This window comes from Leptonychotes weddellii, chromosome 9, assembly GCF_054177405.1.
Source record: "Leptonychotes weddellii isolate Sample4059 chromosome 9, ASM5417740v2, whole genome shotgun sequence".
Lineage (NCBI taxonomy): Eukaryota > Metazoa > Chordata > Mammalia > Carnivora > Phocidae > Leptonychotes > Leptonychotes weddellii.
In genome coordinates this window covers 64,727,101-64,741,453 of record NC_138377.1, presented here as the reverse complement: position 1 = coordinate 64,741,453, position 14,353 = coordinate 64,727,101, and the positions used below count along the sequence as shown (strand labels likewise).

Below are 14,353 nucleotides of genomic sequence, written 5' to 3'. Positions count from 1 at the left end.
AGTTTACCAATTCCTTTGAAGTAAATTAAGTTAGGATCAGGCATATTTCACTGCAAACTGCTCCCAAGAATGGGTTAAGATGTTTGGGATACTGTCTCTTGGCTAAACATTACATCTATCTGTAACATCTACTGCTCCACAACCCCTTGCCACCTTAAGTAACTCCTGGGATTCTGAGTGGCTTTTTCTGCAGCTGCACTGTTGAGATTTTTTTAAATGATCATATTTTATTTTTATGAAAATAACCACTTTTTAAAAAAAACTAAAGAAGAGGCGCCTGGGTGGCTCAGTCGTTAAGCGTCTGCCTTCGGCTCGGGTCGTGGTCCCAGGGTCCTGGGATCGAGCCCCGCATCGGGCTCCCTGCTCAGCGGGAAGCCTGCTTCTCCCTCTCCCTCTCCCCCTGCTTGTGTTCCCTCTCTCTCTGTGTCTCTCTCTGTCGTAAATAAAAAAATCTTTAAAAAAAAAAAAAAACTAAAGAAAACTATAATGAAATCTTATGTAACTAGAATTAGTTGAGTTTGCTTTTGATTGGAAAGGAAAGAGTCTAGAGCCTATATAAACTTTTAAGAACAATTCCAGGGGCGCCTGGGTGGCTCAGTTGGTTAAGTGACTGCCTTCGGCTCAGGTCATGATCCTGGAGTCCCGGGATCGAGTCCCACATCGGGCTCCCTGCTCAGCAGGGGGTCTGCTTCTCCCTCTGCCCTCTTCCCTCTCGTGCTCTCTGTCTCTCATTCTCTCTCTCTCAGATAAATAAAATCTTTAAAAAAAAAAAAAAAGAACAATTCCATAGTAAGGTGGCAAAAGCAATTTGGAAATTAAGGGCGAACAAAAAGTTTATGACAAAAGTACCAAGATCTAGGGAAGGACCTTAGACAAAAGGTTTCTAGTCTGAGTAGGGAGGAAGCAGATGAGACATAAATACTGCTGTGTATTCAAAAGTAGAGCCTGACAAAGCTAAAACACTTTCTAAATATTAACTTTTGCTCTGATTCAGTAATCCCCTGAAAGGCACATCAGTATATCAAATGGTAAAACAAAGCAAAAGATAAAATTATTTGCCCATGCCCAGAAATAAAATTCAGGAATAGGTAATCTCCTTCTATGCTTCTTTGCCCTTTACTGTAGCAGCATAAACAGCCTGCAAGTGCCCCTGTGTGAATACCTTGGGGAAAGTAAATTGGTTACCAGTGTTTTGTAATAGCTAGGAATGTGGAAGTTGAGTCCAGACTAATAGTAGACAAGTTAGGTCAAAACCAGTTATAAGCTTGAAAAATTTTTTTGCTATCACTCTTCTTGCTCAAGATGAAAGATTATGTTTTTAAAGGACCATTCTACTGTGCCAGAATATTCTCATTAAGATATTAAAAAGTCCTTGTCCTGGAAATGAGAAACTTTGGCTTTCCTTAGTGCCGAATCCTCCAGTTTTGGGGAATCATGGATTAGGCCAGATGCTCTGGAAGAAAATGATCAGTATTAAAGGATGAATTGATGGATTTCCCTTTGTTGCCAGAAATAAGAGGAAAGGAGTTATGGGGGTATATGTCAAAGATCTATTTTTCCCTGGTAGGTGTGGAGTTTCCAGAAGAAACAAACAGATCTCCTCCTCGCCTTTTATAAGCATAGAATTACAAAGTTAGAAGCAGCCCTGCAGGAGGCACAGCAGACGGTGACCAACCAGGAAATGTAAGTGACAAATTAAATCACCAGAGAGCTTTTTTTTCTTTCAGAGGAGCTGTAGCCCTTATTTCCTTATGGTTGCAAAGCCTGAACATTGTTGCATGTGTTTATGTTTGTCTTGGGTAAATCAGGTACAGAATTTTTGGTCCCCTCAATCCCCATTTTGTTTTTCTCTTTCTTCCCTGTAGGGGCCCTCCTCACTTTATAGCTTTCCTCTTGTACTTCCCTGTCAAAAACTGCTTCTTTGGAGAAATCAGGCATAGCTTTTCAGTGATAAAGATGGGAGATAGCATTTAAAATGTTACCTCTAGGGGTGCCTCAGTGGCTCGGATGGTTAAGCATCTGCCTTCAGCTCAGGTCATGATCCCAGGGTTCTGGGATCGAGTCCCACATCGGGCTCCCTGCTCAGTGGAGAGCCTGCTTCTCCCTCTCCCTCTGCTGCTCTTCCTGATTGTGCTCCCTTGCTCTGTCAAATAAATAAATAAGATCTTTAAAAAATAAATAAAAAAAATGTTATCTCTAGGAGAGCATATTTTGGAAATCTTAAGCCAAAAGATGGAATCCTTAATGGACGTTTTCAGACAGCAGCAGGCCAGGGGTGTGTGTGGAGAGGAAATGGAACTCTATGAAAACTCATCTGAAATCATACCCAGTGACTGCTTATTTTGTCCACCTGATTCTCCCGGCCATCAAACTCTGCCTCTGTCTACTGAATCCCTAGATCTCTGACAGAGATACCTTGTATAGGGACAAGCATCTCTCTATAAGCATTAATTAGATGTCAACAACAATAAAAATTGGGGTTTGTATCCCACTGATCTATTGGAGATTATTATTTCCATCTTTTGCCTAGAGAGCTGTCAGTCTTAAAGAAGGAAAATGGAGAACTGAAGAAATGTCTTGCCATTCTAAAGGTAAATGAAACAGGTTTTCCTTACTATTATTTTCTCTCCTACTTTTCCCATCTATCTAGCTGACTAGATGCTGTATAGAAAATGTTTCCTAACTTTTTCCACATCGTGGCATAAATAACTGATAATATTTATACAACAAGTGCACTGTAATAAATGGTCAAGGCCACAGAAGAGCTAGGAGGACTGAAAGGATCAGTATGTAGCACACTGATAACCCATTCTCGAACATCAATAAGTCACGACATACCATTTGGGAAACTCTCTTATTGAAGAGACATCTGTTGTAACTTAAAATTTCTCTTCAAGAATCCCAAGGCACCTTAGGACCCTTCCTCTTCCTCCAATCCAACTCTATTTCCTAGACATTTCTTTCTTCCTAAGAATGTTCTTTGTATTTATATGATTTTCCTATTGATCCTATTGCTGTAACTATTCTAGCACATTTTATCCTGTCATTTTCCTTTCTCTCCCCCATAGACTCTCCATATTTTCCCACATAAATCAGTCTTTGGGATTCCCAATGTGTTTTTATGAAAAGGAACTAAAATTTCATTCCGTCAAAGCTAATAATTTCCTAGGGAAACATTGGTATTTTTTTCTCCTACTGGGAATCTTAGCAACCACAGCTAGAGGACATTGCAGCTTAGTTATCTAGCAAGTAACATTCATTGATTAGAACCCTAATCCTAGCTGCAGCTTCCTTCACACCCATTTTTTTCACCTACAGGAATCTCCAAATTGGTACCAAGGAAGCAGGTAAGTTTTATCAGGCCCCATACTAGCCCTGTTTGAAAATTGCTGTTCTTTTTAGACTCTTGGCTGCAACACCTGTGTGGGCTCTAAGGTGGAGGAAATGGTTGGTGAATTTATCTTTCACTTCTCCAGTTACTCACTGAAATTTTTCAGGGCTGAAGTGAAATCTTGAATGTAATGCTCACTCTTATGAAATCCTACTCATCCTTCAAAATTCAACTCACATATCACTTCTTCTGTCAAGACTTCATTAAGCAGAGTTTGATGTTCTATTATTCATTTATTCAACAAATATTAAGTGCTATTTTTTATCAGGTACCATGCCAGGTGCTGGGTGTACATCACCAGTTAGTCTGTAACCTACCAACTAGTAAATGTTTTTTTACCTCAGCCCTGTATTGGTGGGTTAAGAGACATGGCTCCTGCACTCACAGAAGTTACAGTCTAGTGTTCTTTCATGCTTCGGTACTTCTGCTCTATCCATCATAACACTTAAACATTGCTTTTATTTATTTTTGTCTCTCCCACTAGCCTGTGAACCTTTCAAAGAGAGGAACTCTATTCTAGTTATCTTTGTAATCTCAGGATCAAGGATGTATAAACACTAAATAAATGCTTGTTAGAGAGATGGATGAGAGGATGGCAGGAGTGAAGGAATGATGGATTTATGAGTGGATGAACAGATGGATAGACGCATGTAAAATTGAGAGTACTTGGTAAGGCACTGAGGGAAGGAAGAAAGGAGGACTTCAAAATTTCTCCTATTACAGGCAGTAGAGAAGATTTCACTTAGAGTTAGAGAGCCAAGGAGTCTCATATGGAAACTTTGCCTCCTTATTTTTTTTTTTTTTTAAAGATTTTTTATTTATTTATTTGAGAGAGAGAGAATGAGAGACAGAGAGCATGAGAGGGAGGAGGGTCAGAGGGAGAAGCAGACTCCCTGCCGAGCAGGGAGCCCGATGCGGGACTCGATCCCGGGACTCCAGGATCATGACCTGAGCCGAAGGCAGTCGCTTAACCGACTGAGCCACCCAGGCGCCCTTGCCTCCTTATTTTGAGATGATACCTGTAATACATGATAGTAAGCAATTTGCGCTCAGATAGTAAGCTGTTATTTCTATAAACAATGATCTGATTGATCCTCTCAGGGGACACTTAACTTCTGCTTAGAGCTTCATCTTTTTTTCCCTTGCAGGTTGGCCACACCTCGACCAGTGGGCATTACTTCTCCCTCACAGTCAGGTAGAGAACATTTGTTTGCCCAGATATCTATGTGAGATGAATAAATCTCCTTCTCCCATATAGAGGGTAGTTTCCTCTCAGAGACTATAATGAGATTTTCCTTATCTTGTGTATGATATGAGAAGAACATACAACCAGATGCCCATTTGTAACAGGTTGGCTAGGCAAGGCAGGGCACGGCATGGATGGCAGCTCTTCATTCCTCACTTGATTCTCTTCCAGTCACTCCACGACCCAGTTCTCAGCATAGCAGCCTGGTGGTCAGGTGAGTAGGAAGCCTACATAGCCACATGAAAACTGCTGGCAAAAGTTGGAAGATAAAAGAAATACCTAGATACGTCAGAGGTAGGGACTGAGGAGACTTTAGGTCTATGTCAAGTTTCACACCAGGTTTGTTTGTTTTCTTTTTGTCTCACCTTATATAGTCGGTCCCCCTCAGTGGAATCTATCCCTTACAGAATGTCTGGCTTTAGTAGTTTGGGACAAGTAAGTAATAGACAAGTAAGTAATATTTACCTTCTCTTCCCAGATTGAGATTTTTTTTTTATGTTATGTTAATCACCATACATTACATCATTAGTTTTTGATGTCGTGTTCCATGATTCATTATTTGCGTATAACACCCAGTGCTCCATGCAGAACATGCCCTTTAATAACCCATCACCAGGCTAACCCATCCCCCCACTGTCCTCCCCTCTAGAACCCTCAGTTTGTTTCTCAGAGTCCATAGTCTTTCATGGTTCGTCTCCCCCTCCGATTTCCGCCCCCCTTCACTCTTCCCCTCCTGCTATCTTGATTTCTAATGCTAAATGAAAGCAAAGATGTCAGGCAAGAATATTAAGCTTATATTGGTTTTGGTATAAATTATCCAATGCCATGCCTGGACTCTTTTCTTTTGGCAGTGCTAAAAAGAAAAAATGTTAGAAGCTAACACAGTGGCAGTGCTAAAAAGAAAAAATGTTAGAAGCTAACACAGAGAGGGGCGTCAGAGTGGCTCAGTCAGTTGGGCCGGTTTTGGCTCAGGTCATGATCTCTTGACCTCATGATCTCATGGGTCATGGGATGGGTGGGGTTCCACACTCAGCAGGGAGTCTGCTTGAAAGATTCCCTCCCTCTACCCCTCCCCCAACTCACTCGCTCTCACTCTCTAAAATAAATAAATATGTCTTTAAAAAAAAGAGAATCTGGGGCGCCTGGTGGCTCAGTCATTAAGCGTCTGCCTTCGGCTCAGGTCATGATCCCAGGGTCCTGGGATTGAGCCCTGCATCCGGTCCCCCTGCTCAGTGGGGAGCCTGCTTCTCCCTCTCCCACTCCCCCTGCTTGTGTTCCCTCTCTCGCTGTGTGTCTCTCTCTGTCAAATAAATAAATAAAATCTTTAAAAATAAATAAATTAAATTAAATTAAAAAAAGAAGCTAACAGAGAATGAATGGGATGAAAGTAGTGCAAACTATTCAATGACTGAATTAACAGTAATAATTCATTTTGGAAGTAATAAAGTGTGTATCCTTCTTGGACTAGCATGCCTATTCTGGCAGAACAACATATGCTTCAATGTGTAGATGTAGAGAAATAACAGAATATGGAAGCCAGAGAATTGGGGTATATTTATTAATTGATGTTTATTATTTGTCCTTAGGGACCCAGAGGCCTGCAGGGAAGAAGCACTCCCAGGGACTCTTATATTGGTGAGAAGGTGAAAAAAGGGTCAGAAACCAACATATTTTGTGCCAGATACCAGCAGATTTCTGGTTTTCTCTGCAAATATAATACTATTATGCATTTTCTGTGCATAATATAATGCCGTTTGTTTTTTTTCAGACATTGATTCCATGTATCCAGAGATATATTATTACTTTTCAAGTAATGATATTCCTGTTCTCAAACTGATAGGAGGAACTTTTTTTGAGCAATAGAAAGTCATTGAAAACCTCTGGTCAAGAGATGGAGGGTAACTTGAGTAAAATAGATTTGGATTTTTTAAATTGCCACAAGATGGCAGTATAAGTTAGGTCTAAAAGGAAGGTTAACTAGACACTGATTATGTTAGCCTGCAGGGTATCAGGCTTCTTCACTGTGTATTAAACTTTAAAATATTCCAGTGAAGGGCGCCTGGGTGGCTCAGATGGTTAAGCGTCTGCCTTCGGCTCAGGTCATGATCCCAGGGTCCTGGGATCGAGTCCCGCATCGGGCTCCCTGCTCCTTGGGAGCCTGCTTCTCCCTCTGCCTCTCTGTCTCTCATGAATAAATAAATAAAATCTTAAAAAAAATAAAATAAATAAAATAAAATAAAATATTCCAGTGAAGAATAACCACTTAACTTCTTGTCCCTTTCCTCTTAGAACTATTTTTGTTATTACTATTTTCAAGGGCATTAGCCAGTCCATAGAGAATACTTAATCAGAGAGGATTTCCCTTTCTTTCACAAGACGCAATTGTGAAATTTGCACATTTCTTTCTGGATAAACATTTTTGAAAATCACCAAATAGTTTCCCTCTGATTCTTTCATATTCACCCTTTGAAAAATGTAGAAGTTCTACAGAATTTGTCAGGTTAGTAGTAATATTCTCTCTTTCGTTCCTGATTTTAGTTATTTGAAGCTTTCTACTTTTTTTCTTGGATAGCCTGGCTGAAGACTAGCCAATCTAGTTGAACATTTCAAAGAAACTACTTTTGGTTTTGTTGATTTTCTGTGTTTTTCTATTCTCTATTTCATTTCTTTCTGCTCTAAGCTTTATTTCTTTCCTGGGTTTAGTTCTCTTTTAGTTTCTTAAGACAAAAGTTTGGATTATTGATTGGAGATCTGCATTTTTAATGTAGACATTTTCAGTTATAAATTTCACTCTAAGCACTGCTTTCATTGTGTCCTATAAGGTTTAGTATTTTCTGGCTTTGTTTTCATTCGTCTCAAAGTATTTTCTAATTTCTTTTGTGATTTTTTTTTTTGAACCATTGGTTATTTGGCACTGTGTTGTTTAATGTGATCAACATATTTTTAATTTTCCCAGATTTCCTCCTATTATTTTTAATTTCATTCCATTGTGGTAGGACAAAATACTTTGTATAATTTAGATACTTTAAAATGTATGGCATGGGGCGCCTGGGTGGCTCAGTCAGTTAAGCATTTGCCTTTGGCTCAGGTCATGATCCCGGGGTCCTGGGATGGAGTCCTGTATTGGGCTCCCTCCTCAGCGGGGAGTCTGCTTCTCCCTCTGCCTCTGCCACTGCCCCTGCTTGTACTCTCCCCACAGAGCAGGGAGCCCCCTTCTCTCTCTGCCCCTTCCCCAATTCGTTCTCTTTCCTCTTTCTCTCTCTCAAATAAATAAAATCCTTAAATATATATATATATATATCTAACAACAAAGTCCTAAAAGACATGAAGCAAAACTAACAGAATTGAAGAGAATCAGAGGGAAACTATTGGACTTAATACCCCACTTTCAATAACAAATAGAACAACTAGATAGAAGATAAGCAATGGAATAGAAGATTTGAAAAACATTATATACCAACTAAATCTAACAGACTTCTTTAGAAGATGAGCTTCTTGGATGTGTAGATTCATTTTTTTTTACCTAATTTGGGAAGTTGTCAGCCATTATTTCTTCAAATAGTCTTTCTGCCTTGTTCCTCTTTTTTCTTATTCTAGAAATCCCATAATGCATATGTTGATATACTTGATGGTGTTCACCAAGGTCTCTGAGGCTCTTTTCATTTTTCTTCATTATTTTTTCTTTCTCTTCCTCACATTGGATAATCTCAATGGACTTTAAATTGCTGACTTTTTTTCTTCTGTTTGTGCTGATGAGCTGCTCTAGTGAAGTTTTAATTTTTGTTATTACACTTTTCAATTCCAAAATTTATATTTGGTTCTTTTAAATATATTTTTTCTTCATTAGTATTCTCTATTTGTTGAGATACCATACTCATACTTTCCTTTAGTGCTTTAGACATGGTTTCCAAAGATATTTGAGCATATTTAAAATACCTGATTTAGGGCACCTGGGTAGCTCAGTCGGTAGCATCTGCCTTGAGCTCAGGTCATGATCTCAGGGTGCTGGGATTGAACATCTCATGGGACTCCCTGTTCACAGGGAGCCTCTCGTCCCTATTCAAGCTCTCTCTCGCTATCTCTCTCTCTCTCTCAAATAAATAAAATCTTTTAAATAAAATACCTGATTTAAAGTCTTTGTCTAGACAAAGTCTAGGCTGGGCTTAGTCCAATGTCTGGGCTTCCTCAAGGACAGCTTCTGTTGATTGCTTTATTTCTTTATATGGGTCATACTTTCTTGTTTCTTTGCATACCTCATTTTTTTTTGGACCTGGACATTTAAAATAATATAACATGGCAATTCTAGGAATCAGATTCTTCCCCCTCCCCAGGGTTTTTTTGTTCTTTCTGTTTATTGTTGTTTAGTGACTTTTTAAAAATAATTCTGTATAAAAATAAAATCTGTATTGTCATGTGGAGCCACCAAAGTCTCTATTCAGTTAGTTTAGTGGTCAGCTAATGATTGGACAGAGAATCCCTTAAACACTTTGAACCAGTAAGTCTCTCAGTCTTTGCTGAGGGATTCTGTGTGTATGTGTTGGGGTTCACTTTCAGCACTTAGCCAGGCAATTGACAACTGTGCCTTAGCCTTCAACCCGCTTGTATGACCTCACGGTAAGAGACTGGGGCCTTTTCAGGTCTTCTCTGAGCATGCATACAGTCCTGCATATGCATATGGTCTAGATCCTAAGAATGTGTTGTTTTCAGAGTCCCCACCAAAAACTCATTCCCCATCTCTTCATCTAAGCTTTCCCATTAGCCTATTATTTGCCCCAATTGATATGCACATTCTCAGGCAGCCCAAACAAACGCTTCTAATTGTTTACAGCAAACACTCCTGGGGAGAAGGCTTTTCACAGGTGGTAAACTCTAAGCATCAATTCCTCATGAGTTTGCGCTCCAGGTCAGGTCAAATAAAGGCAGCCTTGCAAGTGGAGTCTTCCAGTTGCCACTGGATGGGTCAAATGATTATTTTCTGGGAATGAGGCTTTGAAAGAGTTCCAACCCCATTTCATCCCCGCGATGACTGCCAGAATATTGGTTTTCAAGGCTACCACGGAGCTGGAGGAGAAATGGGAATAGGGCAAGTTAAAATGCCACAAAGTTCATTGTTTTTAACCTCATTTGGCTATTTTTCTGGAATAAACATTCCCTAGACTGCTGCAAGCCCTTTGTTAATTTACAGAGTTCTGAAAAAGTTGATTCTGACAATTTTTGCCAGTTTTCTCATTCCTTTTATGGAAAGAACTTTTGGAGGTCCTTATGCCATCATTTTTGCTGTCACTCCTAACCAATTTAATGACCCTTTGTCTTTAGCCATTCTTTCTGGTAATCCCCATCTTAGAGGGGAAACGAAAGCACAGATATATTAGAGCACATCCAAGCAGTAATGAATCCTGGTGCACAAATTAATGAAAGAGATGGGGGGCCTGGGTGGCTCAGTCCACTAAGCGTCTGCCTTCAGCTCAGGTCATGATCCTGGGGTTCTGGGATTGAGCCCCCACATGGGGCTCCCTGCTCAGCAGGGAGTCTGCTTCTCCCTCTCCATCTGCCCCTCCCCCCATTTGTGCTCTCTCTCTCAAAATAAATAAAACCTTTAAAAAAAAGGAGAGAGAGAGAGAGAGAGGAAAGCAACTTTAGGAGACACTGCTAGGTGATTTGTGAGCTTTTTCACTTGCTATTAGCCCTTAAGCCTAACATATATACTGAAAATCTTTGGTCCCCAGTTTCTTTGCCCAGGTCCCAAGTATACCTGAATGAATCTCTTCTCCAGTTCATGGGTTATCTCACAGGCTCATTTTTATGTTTTCCAGAAACCCCTTCACCAGCTTCTACTCACAGCCTATCTTACAGGTAAGTAATTATGCTTCCTTTCACTGGGGATCTGTTCACACTGACACTCTGCCAGCACCCTGGGGTTACTTTTCTACTGGCTTGTACCAGTGAAGTTTATAAATCTACCTTGTAAACAAAAGAGCATTTAATAGTACTGTGTCTTATATATGTCCAGATTACTTTCAGTCGCAAGCAGGGTATTTATTTCCTGTCTTGTCCAAATATATAGGCTCTCCCCTTCTATATGCTTTTTACCTTTACCTTCCTTTTCTCTGCTGATGTTCTATTTCCCCTCCGTAGGCCTTCACCTGCCTCTTCTGGACAGGGGATTTTTTCTTTCAGACCATCCCTAAATGGTGGGGATTCATGCCACACAAGAGCCCTCACCCCCAACAATTCAGGTATGTTAAATAACATTCCCGAAGGAATGGAGCTTCAACCATTGGCATATATACTAAAATGAAGATTTTCAAGGTGAAACGATGTTAGGAAAAGAATGGACTTTATAACCTACCTCTTAAATTGCTTAGCCAAGTCTTTTTCCTTCTGAGTAGTGTTCTACAGATTAAGACCTACCTATTTACCCTGACCCATAAGTAACACTGCCAAAGAACTGCCCAAGGGAGTTAACTTTCACCATTCCAATTCTATCCTCCAGGTCAGAGGGAAAGCAGAACCCCACTAGAGAGTCTTTCTGGTTTCCAGCTACCAGTCCAGCAGGTGAGCCCTGGCTAATCTAATTTGCCTGCATGTGAAAAATTCACATGGTTAGGCCTGCACAGAATGCCTTTTTGGTCACCTGTTAAGGTGGTGGAATATAACCAGTGGAGAATGACAAGGGTTTCAAATGTGGTAATCATATGTTCACAATCTTCCAGGATGGTCTCAATTTCAAAGATTCTATCCTACTATCAGATTAGCTTCCTAGTTTGGGGTTTAAAAATTAGGTCACATGGTAGTGAATGGATTTAAACTGAGAGGTCCTGGCCAGTGTGAACTAAGTGTGTAGACACAACTAACATTCCCAAAAGTTCCACAAAAAAGTATTTCAATGGAATATATCTTTTGGGCAGAGGTACTGCTTGAACAGGGAAGAACCACGTGCATGTCTCTAGAGATGGTTAGAATAATGCTTTATAAATTTATGGGATTGATATAACGTAGGCAACAAGAGGAAAAGGGCATTGGAACGAGAAGAGAGGTTTGTAAGAAGCTCTACATGAAAATTCCAGTCTTGCCTTTTAAGTTAACTTTTATGGCCCAGGTTTTGAGGATATTTAGGCCCTTTTTCAATGCCACGCTCCTGGTGACCCCAAGGACATCCTAAGGTAGGTAAATATTTTGCTCTCATATTCCAAATGCCCTTTATTTTCATTGGCAAAAAATTAGGATCTAAGCCCTAAGAGGCACCACTGGGGAAATAACATCCCTGAGATCCTCACAAATGGAGGGATTAACCTACAGATGAAAAAAGAATTGAGACATATAAACCATCTACAAATATATGGCCCCTAATTGGATCCTGATTGAAACAAACTGTAAAAAAACGAAAACAAAAACATTTATAAGAAAGTTGAAAACTGAATACCTCTTGGATATTTGATATTAAGGAATTGTTAATAGTTTTCTTTTGTAGGCATAATGGTTATTATGATTACGTTTTTAAAAATAGTCTTTTTTTAGAGATAACATACTAAAATGTTTAAAGATAGGAAGTTAAATGATTGTCCGGGTTTTGCTTTAGTATAATCTAGTGAACATAGGACAGAGAGAGTAGAAATGAAAAAAAATTGGCTAAGAGTTATTTGTTGAAGTTGGGTGATGGATACTCATCAGCTCATTATACTACTCTACTTTCGTATTTTTTGAAAATTTCAATAATAAAGTTTTAAAAAAAGTTATTAAACAAGTACAACCTCCCCAGAGGCATAAGAATCCTGCCTCGCTGGTAATCGTCTATCGGCATAGTCTCCAGGTCTCCAGTCTCCTCCCCAGGTCTTCCAAAATAGTTTTGTTTAAATATTCTGGCCTTATTACCATAAGCCACTAAAATGTTCTAGAGAGTTTCATAATTAGCAACAAAGCCTTTGTCACACTAGGTGTATCAAATCTTAGTTTGGAAAAGTTAGTTATCACACAATGGAGAAAACTGGGGCAGCAGCACTGGTGATGTGCCATCTTGATAAACTTCATGTAATGGTTTGAGAGGGCCTTAATTACCCTTTTTGTTATAAATGCCCATATCTGCCTTCCTGCCCTCCGCTGCAGACTCTCTACGAACAGAGACAGATGGGATTAGCCAGGTCAAGAGAAGCATGGACTATTTCCAGATAGATCGTCTTCAAGGTCTGATCTATACATATTGCTTAAGGAAGACCTGTAGCACACAGCATCACATTAAGTGTGATGGCCTTGGAAAATGTTTCCCTGCCTTGTTTCCTGGTTTCACTGTGTACCCTTACTTCTCTTGACCTTTACCATATACACTCTGTATTACCTCCTAGGAAAATGGTCAGGTGTTATATAAGGCTAGTACTTCAGGAGGATGTTTAGATCTCTCCCACACTCATGTAACTCTCTCATTTCCTGCAACTTAAAGGTTGTAAAAACAATTCTTGGCATCACTGGGGGTGAGAGGTAATATACTCATTAAGTATGGTTTATTTCTATATTTCATTCTTTTAGCATTGGATATATTCTTCCATTGCCAGTGTTAATAAGCAACAACTCTGTTCCGTGTCCTAATTTATTATACTTCTGTTTGCCTATTGTTTCCTCTATTCCTAGTTAACTATGTTGACTTTCCTTTCTGTCAGAGACCCAGACTTTCAGCTTACTATATAGATAAAATAAAGATGTCCTTTTATTGTTATTGCATTGGTTTTATATTCTAAGCTCTCGAATGGTGGAATGGGCAAAGACCACCACCAACATGAAACCTGTATTCTTCTTCGGGTACTAAATAGAAATGAGAAGTTAAGTGGGTCAGCCACAGGCAGGCAGGCCATAAGCAAAAATATTGAAAAAGTGTAAAGACAGCAAACATCTGCCAGAAATAAATTAGGTCCTGGGAATGACCCTGAAGCTGAACTAGGATTCCCTACTCTTTCTGGAATTCTGAATTTATTTTTAAAGGCATTTCTAGACACCTCTTCTGGGCAAGAGCCTGTGCTGTAGCAGGTACAGGAAAAATATCTGCCCAGTGATAGATACAGATGTACTGCCTTTTAAAGTTTTTGTTCTTTTAAATTTTTTTTAAAGATATATTTATTTATTTTAGAGAATGCGCACGCATGCGAGTGGGGGAAGGGACAGAGGGAGAGAATCCTCACACAGAGGCCCCACTGAGTGTGGAGCCTGATCTCATGACCCATGAGATTATAACCTGAGCCAAAACCATGAGTCGGGTGCTTAACCGCCTGAGCCACCCAGGTGCCCCAAGTATTTGTTTTCCTAATCTACCTCAATATATCCTGGTGCTTTAAAAAAAAAAAAAAAGTATACTAAATCAGAATGTTAATGGATTTGGCTCCATTAATCTCTAAACCACAGAAATGGCAAAGTGGAGGAGAGAGAAACAATTTTATTTGTGGCCTTTTATTATTATTCTAGCAATCTGGGGCTTCCATTCTTATTTCTAGATGGTTAACCCATTGATATCTTTATATCTGACTCCATCTGATGAAAACCATTCTAAAACATCAATAATCAATTCAGTTAAAGACCAGGGTCCCTCTGTCCCCAAGACAGATCCTATAAAGAGAGGAAAAAGTCTCAATTACAGACAAATTGAACCAACACCAAAAAGATGAAAAATTAGTCTCTGTCAAGCTAGGCAGGAGGGAGTTTCAGGTTTGTAAAACCAAACCTGGAACCTACCT

The 14,353-nt window shown here is 39.6% G+C and overlaps 1 protein-coding gene across 1 annotated transcript; it reads left to right on the top strand.

Moving 5' to 3' along the window:
• Window positions 1-1,571: 1,571 nt before the first annotated feature.
• RNF212B (ring finger protein 212B) lies at window positions 1,572-13,344 on the top strand. Its single transcript, XM_081830741.1, has 11 exons — window positions 1,572-1,683; window positions 2,531-2,591; window positions 3,319-3,347; window positions 4,540-4,586; window positions 4,809-4,851; window positions 5,012-5,072; window positions 6,224-6,272; window positions 10,451-10,490; window positions 10,773-10,873; window positions 11,131-11,192; window positions 12,741-13,344. The coding sequence occupies exons 6-11, from the start codon at window positions 5,046-5,048 to the stop codon at window positions 12,804-12,806; spliced, it is 345 nt and encodes a 114-aa protein (XP_081686867.1). The 5' UTR covers window positions 1,572-1,683; window positions 2,531-2,591; window positions 3,319-3,347; window positions 4,540-4,586; window positions 4,809-4,851; window positions 5,012-5,045; the 3' UTR covers window positions 12,807-13,344.
• Window positions 13,345-14,353: the final 1,009 nt, after the last annotated feature.

Coding starts and splice junctions, on each gene's coding strand:
- RNF212B (XM_081830741.1), top strand. CDS start 5,046: ATGTCTGGCTTTAGTAGTTTGGGACAA. Junction 10,491..10,772: donor ACTCACAGCCTATCTTACAG/GTAAGTAATTAT, acceptor TCCCCTCCGTAG/GCCTTCACCTGCCTCTTCTG. Junction 10,874..11,130: donor CCTCACCCCCAACAATTCAG/GTATGTTAAATA, acceptor TCTATCCTCCAG/GTCAGAGGGAAAGCAGAACC.